Source organism: Balaenoptera physalus, assembly GCF_965194825.1.
Source record: "Balaenoptera physalus genome assembly, chromosome: X".
NCBI lineage: Eukaryota > Metazoa > Chordata > Mammalia > Artiodactyla > Balaenopteridae > Balaenoptera > Balaenoptera physalus.
Genome location: NC_138903.1, coordinates 48,132,680 through 48,158,447, shown reverse-complemented (window position 1 = coordinate 48,158,447; position 25,768 = coordinate 48,132,680). Strand labels below are relative to the sequence as shown.

The window sequence follows — 25,768 nt, the reverse complement described above, 5'->3', positions numbered from 1 at the left end:
ATTTCCCCATTCTGCAGTAGCTTGTTAATATTAGTTCTGACCTTTGGGGCAAGGCGAACACATGGTTGGCCTGAAGAGAAAAGGCTCTGGGTGACTCAGGAACTTCTTTGGCAGCTGATATTTCAACAGCGGGCACACACCCCCTCTTACCAAGGGCACTTCCCCAGCCTTCCCAGGGAAGCAACGAGTGCCTCCAGGCTCCCTGCTTGATGCCACTCTCTGGACCTGCTTTGGGGGTCTAAATGCAAGAGAGCCGTGTGTCGTGTGTTGGATAACTAGCGATGGAAGAAAAAATCTCTAGGAGAACAGGTAGGTGAAACAGAAGGAAAAATAGATAGGAGTTAACACAAGCCCAAATCCATTCTTTAGGCTCTCTGGAAAGTTTTCTTGGAATAGGTGGTCACTCAAACTGTTCACTAAAGTGTATGGGAAGTTGGGGATAACATGATTTCTATATCTCATTATCTATCATCCATTCTGGCCTGCCTTTGTGGAACACTGGCCCAAAGGGCAGTTCCCTAGCACTTTAGAAGTCTCTCTAACATGGTCTAGTCCAGTTTTGAATGAACTGGATGATAGAGATTGTATCTCTTACCTCCCAACTGGTGTATAAAGTAGGGCTGGTTTGCTGTGGCACTTTGAACAAGGCTTTTAGCTCCTCTGGGCTTCAATAGCCTCCTCACCAAAATGAAATTGAAGTCCCTCCTATTTCCCTCAGAGGACTGTCACAAGGTGAAGAGGAGTGGGATGACAGGAACTAAAGCTCTTCTGAAATATTTCAGGACTTCCATGCTCTGTCTTAGTGATCCTACTTTTTCTATAGCCTCCACAGGCAATACCACCCATAACCATCTAGCTGCTCTTCTCCCTGAGTGACTATGGTCTGTGGAGGGCTACTCCTAGGACTAGGATAGAGCAAACCTTCGGCCCCAGGCATGGGGCTGAAAGTAGTGGGGGGATGGTGGGCCAGGGCAGTGGCCAAGAAGGAAGTGGATCCTAGGCTGCTGCCGCAGAAGGCCTGATATTCACATATAGACACCTGACCTGTAAGCATGCAATCTCCCCTCCTCACCCTAACACAAATGCATTCACACCCACACACTCCAAGAATTACCAATAAGAAGACCCCATTTGTGATTTTGATACCCATCAGTACTGTCTTGATACTGCTTTTAATGAGATTCTCCCATACACCCCATACTTTGGGAGGATGGTCAGGATCTGTGGGCCTCAGGTAGTCACACTTTATGCTTTTCCTCCATAGAGCTAACCCCAAATTAGAATTTGTGACTCAGCTCTTGGTCTTGAGTGAGTCTCTGATACTGAGTGAACAATTTTTTCTGTAACCAGTTAATTGGAACTTTTTTTGGGGGGTGGGGACTTCATTCTTTTGTTCTTTCTGTTCTGCCCCGTTCAGGGTTGAGAAACTTTCTAGATCCTACTACCACCTTCTACCTTCAGACCAAGTTAGTTCCCCCACCCAGTTCCCTGCATAGCTCTCTTTTATAAAATTTACCTTGTTGAATGGGGATTATTTGTACACATGTTCATCTCATCTAGGGCAGAGAGATGTAGATTGAGCAAGTCTCCTCTGTGCCAGGGCCTGAGCTGGACACCTGGAAACAGATCACAGATAACTGAGATCCAGTCCCCATCCTTAAGGAGCTCACAGTCTAGTAGGAAAGTAGACCGGTAAAAGATGGATACTTGCTCAGATAAGCAGAAGCATATAGGCAATGTGGGAACCAAAGCCAAGGCTTCTCAGAGGAGGTGAGCATTGAGCCTGGCCTTGAAGAGTGAGTCAGATTTCACTGAGAATGGAAGGGAAGAGAAGGCATTCCAGGCTGAGCAAAGGCCCAGAGGCAAAAAAGTACACAGTAAGTTTGGGGGCCTAGTGAGTCAGCTGGAACAATTTAACCACAGGGGTCTAAAGAGAGACATGACTGGAGAGACAGGTTTGATTGAGAAGAGCCAGGGCTGAGGCCTTTCCATAAAGCTTGTTTAGTTTTCCTACTTCTGGGGATCAGAATTGATAACAGTGGTTAAAACACACACACACACACACACACACACACACACACACACACACACAGACACAGAGCTAGTTTCAGGTAGTTTTAAGTTGGGTTTTCAAGCCTGGACCCCAAGTTTACCCTTTCAGACCTTGTCAAAAACCCGCTAAGCTCCTATCTCAGATTTCCTGCTGCTAAATTTATCTTTCTGCCTCTTGGCAGGGTCATGAGGACAAAACTGTAAACATAGAAGAGGGGTTCACGTGACTGGATTGATTACCTCGGACAAGCCACTTCCCCTCCCTAGACCTCAGTTTCCCTGTGAGTCTAGTGAGAATGTTTGGAAGGAGCAACTATGATAAGGAATATGTTTCTTTGTGGGCCATGGGAAACATACATGTAAAGGGTTATTATTCAGATTATTAGCCTTAGCAGAGTGATACCAGTTAGGAGACTTATTAGGATTAAGAGAGTTGCATCTCTTCCAAACTCTAGTTCTAAGACTCTAAATGTTCTGAGCTAATCTAGAAGACCACATTCTTAAATCAAGCTTGATTGATCAGTTAACCAAAGAAATACCCTGGACTGGAGAAATCAGATCCCCAGTGTTCTATTTCTGACTTGGTGACTTAATTTACTATAGGACCTTAGGAAAATACTTCCCTCTCTAGGCCTCCATCTTCTTACCTGAGAGGGTTGGATGCAATGATTTCTAGGGGACTTCTGTATCACAAAACCAAAAAAGTAAAAGTGAATTCATCTTTCTAATTGATTGGCATGAGCTCTTTATTTATTATAAATGTTAACCCTTTGTCATAATTTTGTAAGTTTCCTTTACTGAGAGTTTCCTGAATGCTCAGCGTTACACCAGAAGTTGCAGATTAGCCAAAGAGCTAACTGACCTTTTACTTCACAAACGGAATCAGAGTGTTAGGTAATATATAATGCATATTTTCCAGGTTACTTTATATGTGTTAACACACTGAATCTTCAACAACCCTAAGGGAGTAGGTACTCTTATGAGATGAAAACACCACAGCACTGAAAAATAAAGTCTTCTACTCAGGGTCTCATAGCAAGGGGCAGAGGTGGGATTCCACTCCAGTAGTGTGACTCCAGAGCCCATTGCTTTTAACCACTGTGATCCACTGCCTCAGTAGATTCATTTAGAGGGGCAGGCTTTGAAATGTATTGAAAGTTTGGTATGATTTATACACAACAACTGGGGGGAATCTAACCCTTATGTAGACTAGAATTCTGAGAATGTATTTTAGGGAACTTCTTAAAAGGCAAAGTGGAGCTGAGAGCATTGGAGGTCAGGGATTAGAGATTGCTACCCCCATGAGATTGCCCCAGTGTTGCCCAGCTCAGTGGAAGAAATTGAGCTCCCTTGTAGCCAATCACTGGAGGTTCATCAAGGGGTGGGAAGGTTGCAAAAGAATGAAGTAAGAGCACACTTGGACATCTTCCAGGTAAGCTATGCTGTTAGATGAGCACTACACATAAAAGCTTCAAAACAACCAGGGGGATGGGGGAGGGTAAAGCAGAGACATCTGGGTAGGATGGCTCTGGCCTATGGACTTGTCCTACTTTGAGGCCATTGCTCCCAACTCACCACACTCTGCCTGCTGCAGCCTCCCCCCTAAGCCTCCATCCCCATGACTTGGCATGAAGAACTTTAGTCTGGTTCTGGGTCAGATCACAATGCCTTTCTCCCTAGGGGACCTGATGGCAGTTGGCAGTCATGTGAACAGTGCTTATCATCTCTCCCCCTAGCAATGGCTGCATTCACTTCTCTTCCCAAGGTGTCCGATTTACTCTGATTTATTTAGCTTTGGCTGGAGAGAGCATAAAGATGATCAGATAGTGCCCATCTCTTCAAGAGTGTCCTGGGCAGCACATTTTAGGAGAGAGAGGCCCTTCGGTAGGAAAGGTAGCAGAATTCAGGGAAGACAAGGGTTGCAATGCCATTTGCGGGGGAGGGCATTGAGGCAGTAAACCTTCCACTTCCAGTTCAGACCTAGGATTGCTAGCTCAAAACATTGCGTTTTTCAGTAGGGACTTTGTGTTTGTACTTGGGAATCTTGCATTTCTGATGTGGATCTCTGTTTCTGGGTTGGAACTTGACATTCTACTTAGGCCTGTTTTTTATTTCGAAGCTATGAAAGCTGCTGAGATCTGCCTGCATCACCTTTGCCTCCCCATCCCACACAGGATATAAGCACATGATCTTCGGTCTTTTATTTGCATACTCTACTAGTCCTGTCTTCATTGGAGGGAAGTGACTGGCCAGACCTGGGCTGTCTTGCTGGCTGCCTTCCTTGCTGGGCTCCAACTTATCTCCTATGTACACAGCCCTTGGAGTTCAGAGGCCTCTGCTGACCTCTGTCCAACCTCTCCTCTGCACCCAAGCCCCCACTGGTACATACAGGAGCAGAGGCAGACAAGGCAGGCAATGACTAGGAGACAGGAGAGGGGCTGGAGACAGGCTGCTAGAGGGCTCAGAACCCCAGCACACCTCCCTGTCACAACTCTGTCCACCACCTGCTGTGACCACAGCAACAGAAGAGACAGCTAATAAGACAAAGTGAGGCCCGGTACCTTGTGGACAGTGGTGTCATTAGCTGCGACGCCTAAGATGTCTCGAGAGATGGGAGAACTCACCCAAACCAGATTGCAGAAGATCTGGATTCCACACAACGGTGGCAACAGCAGGCTGCAACGCAGGAGGGGCTGTAAGTGGGGTTTGCTTCCGTGGGCTTCAAGGTGGTGGTGGTAGAGTGGATGTAGAAGAGCAAAGGACATGCCCCCCAACCACCCCCTCCCCAACCTGAAAGTTGGAATAGATGAGCAGCTGGATGAAATAGCTGTAGGATAGATAACAAGAGGCTAATGTCAAAAAGGTAGAGAAAGAAAGACAGAAAGAGAGAGATGAAGACAGAGAAAGAATGAGGATTATATAAAGACCATCTTAATCAGAGGGATTTTTGACTAGTAATTTTTTCTTTCTTATCCAGAGCTTGTTTGGAATACTTCTTGTTTGAAATTTGACGTTTCTAGTTCAGTGTTAGCCTAAATGTTTTATTTTGGTGACCTCAGTGAAATGTCTGAAAATTAGTACTGTCTGATAGTGCTTGGGTGAAATAAGGTGATGGTTCCTGGCATTGTTTCTCAGAGGACAGGTGCTGGGTACACAACAGTACCATATCATTGGTCGGTTTTGCTCCTCCCCTTTCTCAGGCCTCTTCTAATAAGCCTCTGACTGGGTTGGGAAAGGCTGGGTGTCCTGTCTCCTTCATTGCCTTCTTGGCACATATGAACACTTCTGCTGCTCTGGGGATTTGAGGGAGAAAACATTCAGGGAAAGCCTGCTGGTGTAATGTTCACTTTGAAAATTTAAGAAAGAGCAGGTTCAAAGGGGAAGCAAACAAAACCTGTAAAATATATATTTTTAAGTAGAGTATACCATTTCCCATAGATAACAGGGTACAGTTGCGGATCAAGGTACTGCCAGCCCAAGAATTTTGGCCTGAGGAGCCATAAGGTGTGCAGAGATAAGACAGCTGTGGAGTGTGGGACCCAGACATCTCAAGGACCAGCTGACCAAGCTTCCACTATGCTAATGCTAGAGGAGGTCCAGGCTCAGGGCTAGTGAGGGGAGGATCCAGGAAGATGTAGGATGTTAAATATACTATGCAGAATGGAGGGTGTGGATAGAGGGAGAGGGGTAAAAACCAACCTCCTGTTCTTCTTCCTCCTCCTCTCCCCCAGCAGTTTCAATCTCTCATCTGGTGATCTAGGAGCCTGGATGAGACTGAGAATTATACCCCACCCTCACTCACCAAGCCACTCTTTATCCTTTCTAAGGGGCTGTTGGGTTTAGCTGGCAAGCAGGCAAGCCACTCTCTGCATACCTGGGTCCTCCATTGTTAGGACCCTTATATTCCTGGGAACTCTGTCTTTCAGGTTGGAGAAATAATAGATATAAATCACCTATTATAGTGTTTGTCATATAGAGGGTGCAAAATAAATATGTGCTCACTTTATTTCTGAGCCTGTCTTTCCTCAGCTGTAAGACAGAATTAATACCTACTTCCCCATATTGTTGAGGTGATTCAGTGATTCAGACTGCCTAGCTTTGAGTCCCAGCTCTGCCACCTCCTGCCTCTGTGACCTTGGACAATTCTCTTAACTTACCTGTCCCTCCATTTCCTCATCTGTCAAAAGAAGTTAGTAATAGTGTTGTTGTGAAGATTAGAGAGCTAAAGCATATAAAATGCTTAGAAGAATGTCCAGTGCATAGTAAATACTCAATAAATATTATTATTATTATTATTATTTAAACAAGAAGGTGGGTGTGTGGTCTTTTTGCCCATCATATCCCCAGCATCAAGCCCGAAGCCTGGCACATAGCAGATACTCAGTAAATGGTCGCTCTGTGCTACTTCCACTCTACCCCTCACCATAGCCAAGCATGGGGCTCTGTGTATACAAGACAGTAACTCATTAGTGATTGACTGAATTATGTCAGACCGCAGATATAATAAACTTAGATAGTGCCCTGGGCAATGTCTGCCTCACCTCCCTTGCTGAGGAGGCCAGGCTATTTACCCCAGAAAGATCTGAATTACCTCCTGCTTGGAGCATCCTCTCTAGAAGACCTGCCCACCCCAACAGTGGGCAGTGGGGGAGGGGAGGCACACAATCACTTAATGAGGGTTTTGAGGATTAAATGCATTAACGTGTGTAAAGTGCTTGAACAGCTGTGTATATTCATCTGTGACTTGGATTTTTGCATTCAGTGTTATGTTTTTTTGTGCCATGTATAATATTGTTGCATGCAGTTGTAGTTTGTTTATTCTCCTTGCTGTGTAATATTACATTTTGTGAATATCCCATGATTTACTTATCCATCTTACTATTGATGTACCTTTAGGTAGTTTCGTTTTGGGTTATGAACAATTATGTAATGAGGATTTTTGTCTCCATAAATTTTGGAATCAGTTTTTCAAGTTACACACACACACGCACACACACACACACAACTTTTGGGATTTTGATTGGAATTACAGTCAATCTGTATATCAATTTAAGGAGAATTAACATATCGTGATATCGAGTCTTCTGTAAACATGGTGTGCCTCTCTATTTAGACTTTTTTGATGTTATTTGAGTGAAGTTTTATAAGTTAAAAGGGCTTATACATCATTATAAGACTTTTTTTGCTTATTTTTGTTGCTATTGTATACCTTCTTAGAAAATTACATTTTATACCAAGTTATTGCTAATGAGTACAAATATAATTGTGGGGTTTTTGTATATTGCATTTGCAACTAGCAAACCTGATAAACTTTCTTATTATTTTTGATAATTTATATGTAAATGACAGTTTTCTTTTTTCCCTTCCAATCCTTATTTTTTTAAATCTCTTTTTCTTATATTACTGCACTGCTGGGATCACCTACCTTCGATACATGCACACCAACGTCGAATAGAAATGTTAGTACTGTGCATGTTTATGTTGAACCTAATTTTAAAGGTAATGCTTTTAAAGTTTCACCATTGAGTAAGTTTGCTATAATTTTTTTTTGTAGATACCATTAACAGGTTAAGAAAGTTCCAATTTGTTCTTAGTTTGCCAATAGGATTTTTTTTCTCCTATCTACTTTATTTACTATTATTATTATCCAATAATAATTATTTAACAAAAGATTTACCTTCTTAGCAATTTTTAATGTGTACAATATTATTAACTATAGGCACTATGCTGTACAGTAGATTTCTAAGATGTATTTTTCTTGCATAACCAAAACTTTGTATCATTTGACTAATACCTTCTCATTTCCCCTGCCCCATCCCAGCCCCTAGCAACCACCATTCTATTTTTTGCTTTTATGAGTTTGACATTTTTAGATCCTTCACATATGTGGTATCAAGCAGTATTTGTCATTCTGTTCTTGGTTTATATCACTTAGTATAATATTCTCCAGTTTCATCCATGGTGTTGCAAATGGCAGGATTTCTTTCTTTTTAAGGCCCAAATAATATTCCATTACATATATGCATGTATATGTACATTTTCTTTATCCATTCATTCACCAGTGGGCACTTAGGTTACTTCCATATCTTGACCATTGTGAATAATGCTGCGGTGAATATGAGAGTGTAGGCATCTCTTTGAGATCCTGATTTCAATTTCTTTGGATATATACCCAGAAGGGAGTTTGCTGGATCACATAATAGTTCTCTTTTTAATATTTGGAGGATTCACCATACTGCTTTCCATAGCAACACCGATTAACATTCCCACCAACAATGTATGAGGTTTTCCTTTATTTCCACATCCATGTCAACAGTTGTATTTCATTTTTTTAGGATAGCCATCCTAACTAGTGTAAGATGATATCTCACTGTGGTTTTGATTTGCATTTCCTTGATAATTGATGATGTTGAGCATCTTTTCATATACCTGTTGTCCATCTGTATGTCTTCCTTATAGATAGAAGAAATATCTATTCAGGCTCTTGCCCATTTTTAAAGTAGGTATTTGGTTTTTGGCTGTTGGGTTGTAGTAGTTCCCTATATATTTTGGATATTAACTCTTTATCAGATATAAGGTTTGCAAACATTTTCTACCATTCCACAGGTTGGCTTTCATTTTGTTGTTTCCTCTGCTGTACAGAAGTTTTTAATTTGATGTAGTCCTACTTATCTATTAGGATTTTTTAAAGATGAGTAGATGTTGAATTTTATAAGCATGTTTTCTGTATCCACTGAGATGACAGGTTGATTTTCTATTTTAATCTGTTAATGTGAATTGCATTAGAGATTTTTCTTGTTTGGAACTTATCTTGCAATCCTAGGATAAATAAAAACTGCTGGATTTAGTTCATTAATATTTTGTTCAGGAATTTGGCATTTTGTTTATGAATGAGAGTGACCTGTACATTTTCCATTCTCATAGTTGCAGTTCCCTGTTTGACTTTTGTGTCATAAAATGAAGTGGGAATTATTTCCTTTCATTCTATTTTCTCACAGAGTTTGTCCAAGGAACTATTTTTTCTTTAAATATTTAGCACAACTTCCAGGTAAAAACATCCGGGCTTGGTGTCTTCTTTGTAAGAAAAATTTTAATGGATACAGCCTTTTAAATAGCTATAGAATCATTCTAGTTTGTTATTTCTTCTTGTCAGTGTTGTTAAATTATGGTTTTCTAGGAATTTTTCTATTTCATGTCATTTTTCAAATTTATTTGCATAAACTTCTTATCTCCGTATTTTAAAAAACCTCTGTTGCATTTGCCATTATATCCTCTTATCCTTGTTTATTTGTACCTTCTCTTTCTTCCTCTTGATCAATCTTGCCAAAAGTTTGTCACTTTTATAAGTTTTTTAAAATAGTCAACTTTTGGCTTTCTGATTCTTTCTGTGATGTCCTTTGTTTTTTATTTAGCTATTTTCCTTATCATTATTCTTTTCTTTTCACTTTACTTGGATTTATTCTGTTGTTCTTTTTTTAATTTCTGGAGCTGGATGCACAGCTTATTAATTTTCAGACTTTCTTCCTTTTGAATATAAGCATCTGATTCTATTATTGGCCTACTAAACAGGGCTGATATTCCACAGATGCACAATTGTATGGACATATGAATTTTAAAAATATTTCCTGACCATTTGGTAAATAGGCACTGCTCCAGGCTTTCTTAGTTTCTCCATCACTTACCCAGTTGCCCTGGCCACCTCAGTCCCTTTCCTAGGACTGCTAAGACCTACAGATTATCATCGAGCAACTAAAGGGTTAATGCCTGACACAGAAGGAGGCTTCTACCAATTGGTGCCAAGCCCTTGGGCCAGCTTCTGTTTTGACAGATCAGTGCCCTTGCCATTTCCAGTTTAATTCCATTCTCCTTAGAGAACAAGCTTTGTACAATTTCAATTGTTTGAAATCTATCGAGATTTGCTTTATGGACCAACGTGTGATAATTTTTGGTAAAAATTCCATGAGAACTTGAAAAAATGCACATTTTACAACTGGGTTCAGAGTACTATATACTTCAATTAAGTCATGTTTGTTAATCTGGCTCAAATGCTCTATATTCTTCCAGGATGTTTTCTGCTTGTTGATATGGAAAATTTGTTAATGTCTCCTTGTAACTATGTCAATTTTGAAGCTTTGTAAATAGTTCCAAATTTAGAATTGCTACATATTTCTGGTATATTGAATACTTATCAATGTGTAAGGAAATTATTTCTGGTAATCTAGTATCATTGGCATTTTGTCCTACAATTTTTTCCTGATATTAATATATATGTATATATATTTGCTTTATTTAGCTTTATATTTGCCTGGTATATCTTTCTTACACTTTTTAAAAATGTTTTTAACCATTTTTATTGAAGTAAGTTAATTTACAGTGTTGTGTTAGTTTTAGTTTCAACTGTACAGCAAAGTGATTCAGCATATGTATATATGTATTCTTTTTCAGATTCTTTTCCATTATAGGTTATTACAAGATATTGAATATAGTTCCCTGTGCTATACAGTAGGCCCTTGTTGTTTATCTATTTTATATATGTTTGTATATGTTAATCCCAAACTCCTAATTTATCTCTCCCCCTTACCCCTGCTATCCCCTTTGGTAACCATGTTTGTTTTCTATGTTTGTGAGTCTATTTCTGTTTTGTAAATAAGTTCATTTGTATCATTTTTTTAGATTCCACTTATAAGTGATATCATATGATATTTGTCTTTCTCTGTCTGACTTACTTCACTTAACATGATAATCTCTAAGTTCATCCATGTTGCTGCAAATGGCATTATTTCATTCTTTTTTATGGCAGAGTAATAGTCGATCATATATATGTACCACATCTTCTTTATTCATTCATCTGCTGATGGACACTTAGGTTGCTTCCATGTCTTGGCTATTGTAAATAGTGTTGCTATGAACGTTGGAATGCATGTATATTTTCAAATTAGATTTTTCTCTGGATATATGCCCAAGAGTGGGATTACAGGATCATATGGTAACTCTATTTTTAACTTTGTAAAGAACCTCCATACTGTTCTCCACAGTAGTTGCACCAACTTACATTCCCACCAACAGTATAGGATGTTTCCTTTTTCTCCACATCCTCTCCAGCATTTATTATTTGTAGACTCTTTAATGATGGCCATTCTGACTGGTATAAGAAAAATGTTTTTGATAGAGATATAATTCACATACCATAAAACTCACCATTTTAAAGTGTACAACTTAGTGATTTTTAGTATATTTTCATGGTTGTATACCATCATTACTAATTCCAGAACATTTCATCACCCCCAAAAGAAACCCCATCCCCTTTAGTGTCGTTCCAGATTCCCCTGTCCTCTCAGCCACTGGCAACCACTAAAATCTACTTATTTTTTCCATAGTTTTGCCTATTCTGGACATTTCACATTAATGGAATCATACAATATGTGGCATTTTGTAACTGACTTCTTCCATTGGGCATAACATTTTCAAAGTTAACCTATGTTGTAGCATGTGTAGGTACTTCATTCCTTTTTATAGCTGAATAGTATTCCATTATCTAGATACACCACATTTTGTTTATCCATTCATGAATTGATGGAAATTTGGTTTGTTTCTGCTTTTGGCTATTATGAGTAATGCTGTCATGAACATTCTTGCACAAGTTTTTGTGTGCACATATGTTTTCATTTCTCTTGAATATATACCTAGGAGTGGAAATGTTGAGTCCTCTGGTAATTCTATCTATAATGTTTTGAGGAACTGCTAAACTGGTTTTCAAAGTGGCTTCACATTTTACATTCCCAAAAGCAACATATGAACATTCTAATTTCTCTATATCCTCACTAACATTTTTAAAATTATAGTCATCCTAAGTGTGTATGAAATGATATATCACTGTGAGTTCCATTTGCATTTTATTAATGCCTAATGATGTTGAACATCTTTTCATGTACTTACTGGCCATTTGTATATCTTCTTTGGAGAAAAGTCTATTCAGATTCTTTGCTCGTTTTTTTTTTTTTAACATCTTTATTGAAGTATAATTGCCTTACAATGGTGTGTTAGCTTCTGCTTTATAACAAAGTGAATCAGTTATACACATACAATATGTTCCCATTTCTCTTCCCTCTTGCATCTCCCTCCCTCCCACCCTCCCCATCCCACCCCTCTAGGTGGTCACAAAGCACCGAGCTGATCTCCCTGTGCTATGCGGCTGCCTCCCACCAGCTATCTATCTTACACTTGGTAGTGTATATATGTCCATGACACTCTCTTACCCTGTTACATCTCACCCCACCCCCTCCCCATATCCTCAAGTCCATTCTCTAGTAGGTCTTTGCTCGTTTTTAAACTGGGTTATTAGTCTTTTTATTTGGGTTGATTTTTCCTTTTTATATTCTTGGAACTAGACTCTTGTCAAATATATGGTTTGCAAATATTTATTCCCATTCTGCGAGCTATCTTTTCACTTTCTTGATAGTGTCTTTTGAAGCACAAAAGTTCTTAATTTTAATGAAGTCTAATTTACTTATTTTTTCTTTTGTTGTTTGTGCCTTAGGTGTCATGTCCCTGAAGCCATTGTCTAATCCAAGGTCACAAAAATTTATGCCTAGGTTTTCTTCTTCTAAGACATTTATAGTTTTAGCTCTTACATTTAGGTCTTTAACCCATTTTGAGTTAATTTTTGCATATGGTGTGAGGTAGGAGTCCAACTGCATTCTCTGCATGTGGATTTTCAGTTGTTCCAGCACCATTTGTTGAAAAGACTTCTTTCTACCACTGACTTGTTTTGGCAGCCTTGATGAAAATCAATTGACCATAAATTAGAGAGTTTATGTCTGAGTTTTCATTTCTGTTTCAATGGTTTATATATATATATCCTTATGCCAGTACAACACTGTCTTTATTACTATAGTTTTTAAAAATTAAGTTTGGAAATTGGGAAGTGTGAGTCCTCCAACTTTGTTCTTTTTCAGGATGATTTTGGCTCTTCTAGGCCCCTTGAATTTCCATATGAACTTTAGGATCAACTTGTCAATTTCTGCAAAGAAGTCAGCTGAGATTTTGATAGGGCTGTGTTGAATCTGTAGACCAGTTAGAGAATACTGACATCTTAACATTAAGTCTTAGGTCCATGAACATGGGTTGTTGTTCCATTTATTTAGGTCCTCTTTAATTTCAACAGTGTAAGTTTTCAGAGTATAAGTTTTGCATTTCTTTTAAGTATTCCTAAGTATTTTTGACGCTATTGTAAATTGAATTGTTTTTATTAATTTCATTTTGCTTGTTCTTGCTTCTTTATGGAAATATAATTTTTTATATATTGATCATGTATCCTGCAACATCGCTGAACTCATTTATTAGTACTAATAGATTTTTAGTGGATTTCTTGGAATTTTCTACATGTAAAATCATGTCATCTGCAAATAAAGATAGTTTTATTTCTTTTCTTTTTTTTTAATTTAATTAATTTATTTATTTAGCATCTTTACATATACATATATCCCAATATCTCCTCCCTCTTGTGTCTCCCTCCGCAATCTGGGGGTCTTTTACTTCTTTTTCTTGCCTAATTACCCTCACTAGAACTTCTAGTACAATTTTGAAAAGATGAAGTGGTAATAGACATCCTTCTCTTGTTTCTGATTTTAGTGGATTAACATACAATCTTTCACCATTAAGTGCAATATTAGCCATGAGTTTTTCATAGATGTCCTTTATCTGACTGAGGAAATTCTCTTGTATTCTTAGTTTGTTGTGTGGTTTTATTATGAAGGAGTGTTTAATATTTCAATTGCCTTTTCTATGTGCACTGAGATGATCATGTGGTTTTGGTCCTTTATTCTAGCGATGTGGTGTATTACACTACTTGATTTTCAGAGGTCTAATTAACACTGCATTCCTATAATAAAGCTAACTTGGTGACAGTGTATAATCTTTTATATTTTTCTGGATTCAATTTGCTAATATCTTGTTGAAGATTTTTGCATCTATATTCATAAAATATTGGGCTATAATTTTATTTCTCTCTGATATCTTTGTCTGCCTTTGGTATCACAGAAATACTCAAGGAATGAGTTAGGAAATATTCCTTCCTATTTTATGAAACAGCTTTTGAAGAATTGGTGTTAATTCTTTAAATGTTTGGTAAAATTCTTCAGTAAAACCATCAAATCCTGGACTTTTCCTTGTGGCAAGTTATTTTGGTTACTTAATCAATCTCTTTACTTGCTATAGATCAATTAGATTTCTTCTTGAGTCAGTTTTGGGAGTTTGTATTACTTTAATAATTTGTCCATTTCGTATAAGTCATCTACTGTGTTGGCATACCGTTGCTCATAGCACTCCATTACAATTATTTTTATTTCCATAAAGTCAGTAGTAATACCCATCTTTCATTCCTGAATTTATTTATTTATTTACTTTAACGTTTTTATTGGAGTATAATTGCTTCACAATGGTGTGTTAGTTTCTGCTTTATAACGAAGCGAATCAGCTATACATATACATATATCCCCATATCTCTTCCCTCTTGCGTCTCCCTCCCTTCCACCCTCCCTATCCCACCCTTCTAGCTGGTCACAAAGTGCCGAGCTGATCTCCCTGTGCTATGCGACTGCTTCCCACTAGCTATCTATTTTACATTTGGAAATGTATATATGTCCATATATACACTACCACTCTCTCACTTCGTCCCAACTTACCCTTCCCCATCCACATGTCCTCAAGTCCATTTTCTAGTAGGTCTGCGTCTTTATTCCCATCTTGCCCCTAGGTGCTTCATGACCATTTTTTATTTCTTTTAGATTCCATGTATATGTGTTAGCATACTGTATTTGTTTTTCTCTTTCTGACTTACTTCACTCTGTATGACAGACTCTAACTCCATCCACCTCACTACAAATAACTCAATTTCGTTCCTTTTTATGGCTGAGTAATACTCCATTGTATATATGTGTCACATCTTCTTTATCCATTCATCTGTCAATGGACACTTGGGTTGCTTCCATGCCCTGGCTATTGTAAATAGAGCTTCAGTGAATATTGTGGTACATGACTGTTTTTGAATTGTGGTTTTCTCAGGGTATATGCCCAGTAGTGGGATTGCTGGTTTGTATGGAAGTTCTATTTTTAGTTTTTTGAGGAACCTCCATACTGTTCTCCATAGTGGCTGTGTCAATTTACATTCCCACCAACAGTGTATGAGGGTTCCCTTTTCTCCACACCCTCTCCAGCATTTATTGTTTGTAGGTTTTTTGATGATAGCCATTCTGACTGGTGTGAGATGATATCACATTATAGTTTTGATCTGCATTTCTCTAATGATTAATGATGTTGAGCATTCTTTCATGTGTTTGTTGGCAATCTGTATGTCTTCTTTGGAGAAATATCTACTTAGGGCTTCTGCCCATTTTTGGATTGGGTGGTTTATTCTTTTGATATTGAGCTGCATGAGCTGCTTGTAAATTTTGGAGATTAATCCTTTGTCAGTTGCTTCATTTGCAAATATTTTCTCCCATTCTGAGGGTTGTCTTTTCATCTTGTTTATGGTTTCCTTTGCTGTGCAAAAGCTTTGCAATTTCCTTTAGTCCCATTCATTTTTTTGTTTTTAATTTCATTTCTCTAGGAGGTGGGTCAAAAAGGATCTTGCTGTGATTTATGTCATAGAGTGTTCTGCCTATGTTTTCCTCTAAGAGTTTGATAGTGTCTGGCCTTACATTTAGGTCTTTAGTCTATTTTGAGTTTATTTTTGTGTATGGTGTTAGGGAGTGTTCTAATTTCATTCTTTTACATGTACCTGTCCAGTTTTCCCAGCACCACATATTGAAGAGGCTGTCTCTTCTCCATTGTATATTCTTGCCTCCTTTATCAGAGATAAGGTGACCATATGTGTGTGGGTTTATCTTTGGGCTTTCTAAACTGTTCCATTGATCTATATTTCTGTTTTTGTGCCAGTACCATACTGTCTTGATTACTGTAGCTTTGTAGTATTGTCTGAAGTCCAGGAGCCTAAATCGTTCAGCTCCGTTTTTCTTTCTGAAGATTGCTTTGGCTATTCGGGGTCTTTTGTGTTTCCATACAAATTGTGAAATTTTTTGTTCTAGTTCTGTCAAAAATGCCAGTGGTAGTTTGATAGGGATTGCATTGAATCGGTAGATTGCTTTGGGTAGTACAGTCATTTTCACAATGTTGATTCTTCCAATCAAAGAACATGGTATATCTCACCATCTATGTATCATCTTTAATTTCTTTCACCAGTGTCTTATAGTTTTCTGCATACAGGTCTTTTGTGTCCTTAGGTAGGTTTATTCCTAGATATTTTATTCTCTTTGTTGCAATGGTAAATGGGAGTGTTTTCTTAATTTCACTTTCAGATTTTTCATCATTAGTGTATAGGAATGCAAGAGATTTCTGTGCATTAATTTTGTATCCTACTACTTTACCAGATTCATTGATTAGCTCTAGTAGTTTTCTGGTAATATCTTTAGGATTCTCTATGTATAGTACCATGACATCTGCAAACAGTGACAGCTTTACTTCTTCTTTTCCAATTTGGATTCCTTTTATTTCTTTTTCTTCTCTGATTGCTGTGCCTTAAACTTCCAAAACTATATTGAATAATAGTGGTGAGAGTGGACAACCTTGTTTTGTTCCTGATCTTAGTGGAAATGGTTTCAGTTTTTCACTATTGAGGACGATGTTGGCCATGGGTTTGTCATATATGGTCTTTATTATGTTGAGGTAAGTCCCCCCTATGCCTACACTGTGGAGGGTTTTTATTATAAATGGGTGTTGAATTTTGTTGAAAGCTTTCTCTGCATCTATTGAGATGATCATATGGTTTTAATTCTTCAATTTGTTAATATGGTGTATCACATTGATTGATTTGTGGCTATTGAAGAATCCTTGCATTCCTGGGATAAACCCCACTTGATCATGGTGTCTGATCCTTTTAATGTGCTGTTGGATTCCGTTTGCTAGTGCTTCGTTGAGGATTTTTGCATCTATGTTCATCAGTGATATTGTCCTGTAGTTTTCTTTTTTGTGTTATCGTTGTCTGGTTTTGGTATCAGGGTGATGGTGGCCTTGTAGAATCAGTTTGGGAGTGTTCCTTCCTCTGTTATACTTTGGAAGAGTTTGAGAAGGATAGGTGTTAGCTCTTCTCCAAACGTTTGATAGAATTCGGCTGTGAAGCCATCTGGTCCTGGGCTTTTGTTTGTCGGAAGATTTTTAATCACAGTTTCAATTTCAGTGCTGGTGATTGGTCTGTTCATATTTTCTAATTCTTCCTGGTTCAGTCTCGGAAGGTTGTGCATTTCTAAGAATTTATCCATTTCTTCCAGGTTGTCCATTTTATTGGCATATAGTTGCTTGTAGTAATCTCTCATGATCCTTTGTATTTCTGCAGTGTCAGCTGTTACTTCCACTTTTTCATTTCTAATTCTATTGATTTGAGTCTCCTCCCTTTTCTTCTTGATGAGTCTGGCTAATGGTTTATCAACTTTGTTTATCTTCTCAAAGAACAAGCTTTTGGTTTATTGATCTTTGCTATCGTTTCCTTCATTTCTTTTTCATTTATTTTTTATCTGATCTTTATGATTTGTTTCCTTCTGCTAACTTTGGGGTCTTTTTGTTCTTCTTTCTCTAATTGCTTTAAGTGTAAGGTTAGGTTGTTTATTTGAGATGTTTCTTGTTTCTTAAGGTAGGATTGTATTGCTATAAAATTCCCTCTGAGAACTGCTTTTGCTGCATCCCATAGTTTTTGGGTTGTCGTGTTTTCATTGTCATTTGTTTCTAGGTATTTTTTGATTTTCTCTTTGATTTCTTGAATGATCTCTTGGTTATTAAGCAGTGTATTGTTTAGCCTCCATGTGTTTGTAATTTTTACAGATTTTTTCCTGTAATTGATATCTAGTCTCATAGCATTGTGGTCAGAAAAGATACTTTCAATTTTCTTAAATTTACCAAGGCTTGGTGTGTTACCCAAGATATGATCTATCCTGGAGAATGTTCCATGTGCACTTGAGAAGAAAGTGTATTCTGTTGTTTTTGGATGGAATGTCCTATAAATATCAATTAAGTCCATCTTGTTTAATGTGTCATTTAAAGCTTGTTTTTCCTTATTTATTTTCATTTTGGATGATCTGTCCATTGGTGAAAGCGGGGTGTTAAAGTCCCCTACTATGATTGTGTTACTGTCAATTTCCCCTTTTATGGCTGTTAGTATTTGCCTTATGTATTGAGGTACTCTTATTTTGGGTGCATAAATATTTAAAATTGTTATATGTTCTCTTGGATTGATCCCTTGATCATTATGTAGTGTCCTTCTTTGTATGTTGTAATAGTCTTTGTTTTAAAGTCTATTTTGTCTGATATGAGAATTGCTACTCCAGCTTTCTTTTGATTTCCATTTGCATGGAATATCTTTTTCCATCCCCTCTCTTTCAGTCTGTATGTGTCCCTAGGTCTGAAGTGGGTCTCTGGTAGACAGCATATGTACGGGTCTTGTTTTTGTATTCATTCAGCCAGTGTATGTCTTTTGATTGGAGCACTTAATCCATTTACATTTAAGGTAATTATCGATATGTATGTTCCTATTACCATTTTCTTAATTGTTTTGGGTTTGTTATTGTAGGTCTTTTCCTTCTCTTCTGCTTCCTGCCTATAGAAGTTCCTTTAGCATTTTTTGTAAAGCTGTTTTGGTGGTGTTGAATTCTCTTAGCTTTTGCTTGTCTGTAAATGTTTTAATTTCTCCATCAAATATGAATGAGATCCTTGCTGGATAGAGTAATCTTGGTTGTAGGTTCTTCCCTTTCATCACTTTAAATATGTCCTGCCAGTCTTTTCTGGCATGCAGAATTTCTCCTGAACGATCAGCTGTTAACCTTTTGGGGATTCCCTTGTATGCTATTTGTTGTTTTTCCCTTGTTGCTTTTAATATTTTTTCTTTGTATTTAATTTTTGATAGTTTGATTAATATGTGTCTTGGCATGTTTCTCCTAGGATTTATCCTGTATGTGACTCTCTGTGCTTCCTGGACTTGATTAACTATTTCCTTTCCCATATTAGGCAAGTTTACAACTATAATCTCTTCAAATATTTTCTCAGTCCCTTTCTTTTTCACTTCTTCATCTGGGACCCCTATTATTCGCATGTTGGTGCGTTTAATATTGTCCCAGAAGTCTCTGAGACTGTCCTCAATTCTTTTCATTCTTTTTTTTTTATTCTGCTCTGCAGTAGTTATTTCCACTATTTTATCTTCCAGGTCACTTACCCGTTCTTCTGCCTCAGTTATTCTGCTATTGATCCCTTCTAGCGAATTTTAAATTTCATTTATTGTGTTGTTCATCATTGTTTGTTTGCTCTTTAGTTCTTCTAGGTCCTTTTTAAACGTTTCTTTTATTTTATCTATTCTATTTCCAAGATTTTGGATCATCTTTACTATCATTATTCTGAATTCTTTTTCAGGTAGACTGCCTATTTCTTCTTCATTTGTTAGGTCTGGTGGGTATTTACCTTGCTCCTTCATCTGCTGTGTATTTCCATGTCTTCTCATTTTGCTTAACTTACTGTTTTTGGGGTCTCCTTTTCACAGGCTGCAGGTTGGTAGTTCCTGTTGTTTTTGGTGTCTGCCCCCAGTTGCTAAGTTTGGTTCAGTGGGTTGTGTAGGCTTCTTGGTGGAGGGGACTAGTGCCTATGTTCTGGTGGATGAGGCTGGATCTTGTCTTTCTGCTAGGCAGGTCCACGTCTGGTGATGTGTTTTGGGGCGTTTGTAACTTTATGATTTCAGGAAGCCTCTCTGCTAATGGGTGGAGTTGTGTTCCTGTCTTGCTAGTTTTTTGGCATGGGGTGTCCAGCACTGTAGCTTGCTGGTCGTTGAGTGGAGATGGGTCTTGGCATTGAGATGGAGATCTCTGGGAGATTTTCACCATTTGATATTACATGGAGCTGGGATGTCTCTGGTGGACCAATGTCCTGAACTTGGCTTTCCCTCCTGAGACGCACAGCCCTGACCCTTGGCTGGAGCACCAATAGCTTGTCATCCACATGGCTCAAAATAAAAGGGAGAAAGAAAGAAAGAAAGAAAGAAAGAAAGAAAGAAAGAAAGAAAGAAAGAAAGAAAGAAAGAAAGAAAAAAATAATAAAAGAAAATAAGATAAAATAAAAGATAAAAAATAATTATTAAAAAAATTTTAAGTAATTAGAAGAGAAAGAAATAAAGAAGAGAACAAGCAAACCAGAAAACAAATCCACCAATGATATCAACTGCTGAAAACTATACTAGAAAAAAACAAATGAAACAAAAAAAAAACAAAAACAAACAAAAAAACGGACAGACAGAACCCTAGGACAAATGGTAAAAGCAAAGCTATACAGACAAAATCACACACAGAAGCATACACATACACACTCACAAAAAGAGAAAAAGGGAAAATATATATATTTATCGTTGCTCCCATAGTCCACTTCCTCAATTTGGGATGATTCGTTGTCTATTCACGTATTCCACAGATGCAGGGTAAATCAAGTTGACTGTGGAGATTTAATCCACTTCTCCTGAGGCTGCTGGGAGAGATTTCCCTTTGTCTTCTTTGTTCGTACAGCTCCTGGGATTCAGCTTTGGATTTGGCCCTGCCTCTGCGTGTAGGTCACCTGAGGGCTTCTGTTCTTCACTCAGACAGGATGCGGTTAAAGGAGCAGGTGATTAGGGGGCTCTGGCTCACTCAGGCCAGGGGGCTGGAGGGGTACGGAGTGCAGGACGAGCCTGTGGCGGCAGAGGCCAGAGTGACGTTGCAACAGCCTGAGGCACACTGTGTGTTCTCCTGGGGAAGTTGTTCCTGGATCATGCAACCCTGGCAGTGGCAGGCTGCACAGGCTCCCGGGAGGGGAGGTGTGGTTAGTGACCTGTGCTTGCACACAGGCTTCTTGGTGGCTGCAGCAGCAGCCTTAGCGTCTCATGCCCATCTCTGTGGTCTGTGCTGATAGCCGTGGCTCACGTCCGTCTCTGGAGCTCCTTTAAGCGGCGCTCTTAATCCCCTCTCCTCGCGCACCAGGAAACAAAGAGGCAAGAAAATGTCTCTTGCCTCTTCGGCAGTTCCAGACCTTTTCCCAGACTCCCTTTTGTCTAGCCGTGCTGCACTAGCCCCCTTCAGGCTGTGTTTACGCAGCCAACCCCAGTCCTCTCCCTGGGATCTGACCGAAGCTGGAGCCTCAGCTCCCAGCCCCCGCCCGCCCCGGCGGGTGAGTAGACAAGCCTCTCGGGCTGGTAAGTGCTGTTTGGCACCAATCCTCTGTGCAGGAATCTCTCTGCTTTGCCCTCTGCACCCCTGTGGCTGCGCTCTCCTCCATGGCTCCGAAGCTTCCCCCCTCTGCCACCCACAATCTCTGCCCGTGAAGTGGCTTCCTAGTGTGTGAAACCTTTCCTCCTTCACAGCTCCCTCCTACTGGTGCAGGTCCCGTCCCTATTCTTTTGTCTCTGTTTTTTCTTTTTTCTTTTGCCCTACCCAGGTACGTGGGGGGTTTCTTGCCTTTTAGGAGGTCTGAGGTTTTCTGCCAGCGTTCAGTAGGTGTTCTGTAGGAGCTGTTCCACATGTAGATGTATTTCTGATATATTTGTGGGAAGAAGGTGATTGCCGCGTCTTACTCTTCTGTCATCTTGCAGCTCCTCCCCATTCCTGAATTTATTCATTTGAGTTTTTTCTCTCTTTTTTTCTTGGTCAATCTAGCTAAAAGTTTGTTGAGTTTGTTAATCTTTTCAAAGAACCAATTTGGGGTTTGTTGATTTTCTTTAATGCTTTTCTATTCTGGATCAAATTATAATATCCCTCCTTATGGTTCACATACTTGTGAATTTCCCAAAGTTCTTTTTGATGTTAATTTCTAATTTCACTCCATTATGACTGGAGAACAAACTTTATATGATTTCAATACTTTTACGTTTACTGTAGCTTATTTTATGACTTAGACTATGATGTATCCTAGAGAATGTTTGATGTGCACTTGGGAAGAATGTATATTCTACTGTTTTGAGGTGGAGTGTTTTATAGATGTCTGTTAGGACTGGTTTGTGTACAGTGTTGTTCAAGTCTTCTGTTTCTCTGTTTATCTCCTGTGTAGTTGTCCTATTCATTATTGAAAGTTCCATCTTAATGTCTCCAAATATTGTCATCAAATTGTCTATTGCTTGCTTCAATTGTCAGTTTTTGCTCCACATATTGTGGGGCCCTCTTCTTAGACATAATTATAATATATTCCTTACGGATTGACCCTTTTGTCATTATATAATGTCCTTACATATCTCTAGCAATGTTTTTTAGCATCTGTTCTTAGTATAGCCACTCCAACTTTCTTCTGGTTGGTCTTTGCATGATATATTTTTTACATTCTTTTACTTTTCATCTATCTGTGTCTTTGAATCTAAAGTGTATTTTCTGTAGGCATCATATATTTGGATCTTGTTTTTAATCCAGTTAGACATTTTCCACCTTTTGATTGGGTTGCTTGATCCATTAACATTTAATGTTATTATTGATGTAGTTGGATTTAAATGTGCCACTTTTAAATTTTCTATATAGATTATGTCTTTTTCCTTCTATTCCTCCTTTCTTTTGCATTAAGTTAATGTTATCTAGTTTAATATTTAATTCCTTTAATAATTTTTTCACTGTATATTTTTGAGATATTTCCTTAGTGGTTGCTCTAGGGCTTTCCATATACATCTTAACTATTAGAATCTACTTTAGATTTATACTAACTTAATTCCAATAAGATATAGAAATGTTACCACTATGTATCTCTATTCCATTTTCTTTTTTGTGCTATTATTTCATACATATCATATCTTTACATGCTAAAAACCCAACAATATATTTTTGTAATTCTTTATTTTATTTATTTTTATTTTTGGCTGTGTTGGGTCTTCGTTTCTGTGCGAGGGCTTTCTCCAGTTGTGGCAAGCGGGGGCCACTCTTCATCACGGTGCACGGGCCTCTCACTATCGCGGCCTCTCTTGTTGCGGAGCACAGGCTCCAGACGCACAGGCTCAGTAGTTGTGGCTCACGGGCCCAGCTGCTCTGTGGCATGTGGGATCTTCCCAGACTAGGGCTCAAACCCATGTCCCCTGCCTTGACAGGCAGATTCTCACCCACTGCACCACCAGGGAAGCCCCTAACAATATATTTTTATAATTGTTATTTTATATAATTTTATGTTTTAAAGAAGCTGAGAAAATTAAGGAGAGCACATATATATTTATAAAGTTTTTTTTTATATTTACTGTCTGATTCTGTTCATTTTTTCTATGGGTTTGAATTAACTTCTTATGTCATTTCCTTACTCTAATATAACTCTTTGCTTTGTGACTTGGTTAGGCTATTTTAGTGAATTCTATTTCTCTGCAGTGTGAAGCCTTTGGTGTTACTTCTTGGAGGGCATAGACTTTGGGCTCACTTTGACTATCTCTTTCCCTGATTACTAAGCTGTCAGTCTCATCTGGTATTACACTCTGGGATCCACTAATTATTAGCTGATTGCTATTATTTTTTATATTGTCCCAAGGCGTACATTGCTCAGCAGTGTTATCTAATTAAACTCTGGCAAAAGTTGTCTTTGAGGTTAGCTCTGACCCAAGGAGGGCTCTTCTTAATTGGTTCTTTCTCTGGTTCTCTCTGGTGAACTAGCTGGTCTATGGTTTAGCTTGTTGCTCTTAATTAAGTGGACCTATTGTTTTCAAGAGCACCCTTAGGCTCTTGTCTTATGGATTGCTTCTCTCCATGGGCAAACCTTCTGATCCACTGCTGTGGGTGCTGGGTGGGGCAGTGGCCTCTGGTCTTCTCTGTTTGCCTATCTTGGTGTAGTACTTCTGGCCTCTGAGCAAGTTGGAGTAAGGGTGATCAGGAACTCAGTATTCTCAGCCTACTGCACCTGGGGTATAACCTTCATCCTCTGAGTAGGGACTGGATGGGGGAAGGGCATCTCCAACCTCTGAGCTACATTTGCTACTGCAACTTGGAGCTGGAAGGGATGTGAGGTGCTGACTATCTGCCCCTCCCACTGAGGTACCATATCATTTGATTGGGTGAACTCTCTGAGGGGGAAGGGAGCCCCATCTTTTTGGTCACACACACACCTGGAGTGGAGGTTCCATTAAACTAAACTTGGGGAGCAGGAGTGAGGATCATGGCAAAAATGCCACAGATTCTCACTGTTCTTACTGAATTTTGGTTGATTTTTTTGAATAAATGCTTCATGTGCTGTATCCCATTAAGATAATTTTCAGAGACTTTAAAAGGTTATTTTTTTAAATAATATTTGACAGTTTTGCTTTTTTCACTGAGGAGTGGGTTCTCAGAACTCCTAATGATGGAAGTAAAAGTCTCACAATTGATTTTTTTGTGTTGATCTTGTTCCTTCATCCTTGCCGAACTCACTTGTTAGTTCTAAGAATTTTTATACTTTTGGGGAATTTCTATATAGATAATCATGACATCTACAAATAGGAAATATTTTATTTATTCTTTTCTAAACCGTATGCCTTTTATTTCCTTTTACTGCCTTATTGCAGTGGTTAACACTTCCAGTACTATGTCAAAAGAGTAGAGAGAGTGAACATCTTTACATTGGTTCTGATCTTAGGGGGAAAGTATTGTCTTTTACTTTTTTAAAATTTATTTATTTTATTTTATTTATTTTTGGCTGCATTGGGTCTTCATTACTGCATGCAGGCTTTCTCTAGTTGCAGAGAGCAGGGTATACTCTTCGTTGTGGTGCATGGACTTCTCATTTCAGTGGCTTTTCTTCTTGTGGAGCACAGGCTCTGCACACGGGCTTCAGTAGTTGTGGCTTGTGGGCTCTAGAGTGCAGGCTCAGTAGTTGTGACACACGGGCTTAGTTACTCCGTGGCATGTGGGATCTTCCCAGACCAGGGATCGAACCCATGTCCCCTGAATTGGCAGGTGGATTCTTAACCACTGTGCCACCCGGGAAGTCCAAGTCTTTCACTTTTAAGGGTAATAATGACAATAGGTTTTTGTTGTAAAGATTGCTTATCAAGTTTAAGTAATTCATTTCTATTCCTAACTTGCCAATAATTTTTATCACTAATTAGTGTTTAATATATGAAGTGTTTTTTCTACATGCATTGACATATTTTTCTTCTTTAGCTTATCAATATTGTGGGTTGCATTAATTGATTTTTTTGAATGTTCATCTAGCCTTACATACTTGCACTGAATGCCACTTAGTCATTGCATATAATTCTTTTTATGCAATGTTGGATTCTATTTGCCAACATTTTCTTGATGATTTTTATATTTAAGTTCATGAGAGACATTGACCTATAGGGGTTTTTTGGATACTCTATTCGTATTGTTTTGGTATCAGGGTAATTCTGACCTCATAAAATTAGCTGGGAATCCTCCCTTCTCTTTTTGTTTTCTTGAAGTTATTGTGTAAAATTTGTGTTAATTCTTCTTTAAATGGGTGGTAGATTTCTCACATGAATACATCTGAGCCTAGAGATTTCTATTTCTGGAGATTTTAATTTTAATTCAATTACTTTAATGATTATAGGACTATTCAGATTGCCTATTTCATCTTGGTTGAGTTGTGGGAGGTTGTGGTTTTCAAGGAATTGGTCTATATATTCTAAGTAGTCAAATTTATAAGAGTAAAATTGTTTGTAGTATTCCCTTACTGGCTTTTAAATGACTGCAGGATATGTAGTGATATAACTTAT

The 25,768-nt window shown here is 38.5% G+C and overlaps 1 protein-coding gene across 1 annotated transcript in view; it reads left to right on the top strand.

Annotated features, from left to right (window-relative positions):
• Positions 1-4,585: 4,585 nt before the first annotated feature.
• Positions 4,586-25,768, top strand: part of PFKFB1 (6-phosphofructo-2-kinase/fructose-2,6-biphosphatase 1) — a 68,218-nt gene continuing 47,035 nt past the window's right edge. Inside the window, exon 1 of the mRNA XM_082445184.1 lies at positions 4,586-4,747. Within this exon, the coding sequence (XP_082301310.1) occupies positions 4,651-4,747 (97 nt within the window). The 5' untranslated portion in view covers positions 4,586-4,650. The remainder of the gene's footprint in view (positions 4,748-25,768) is intronic.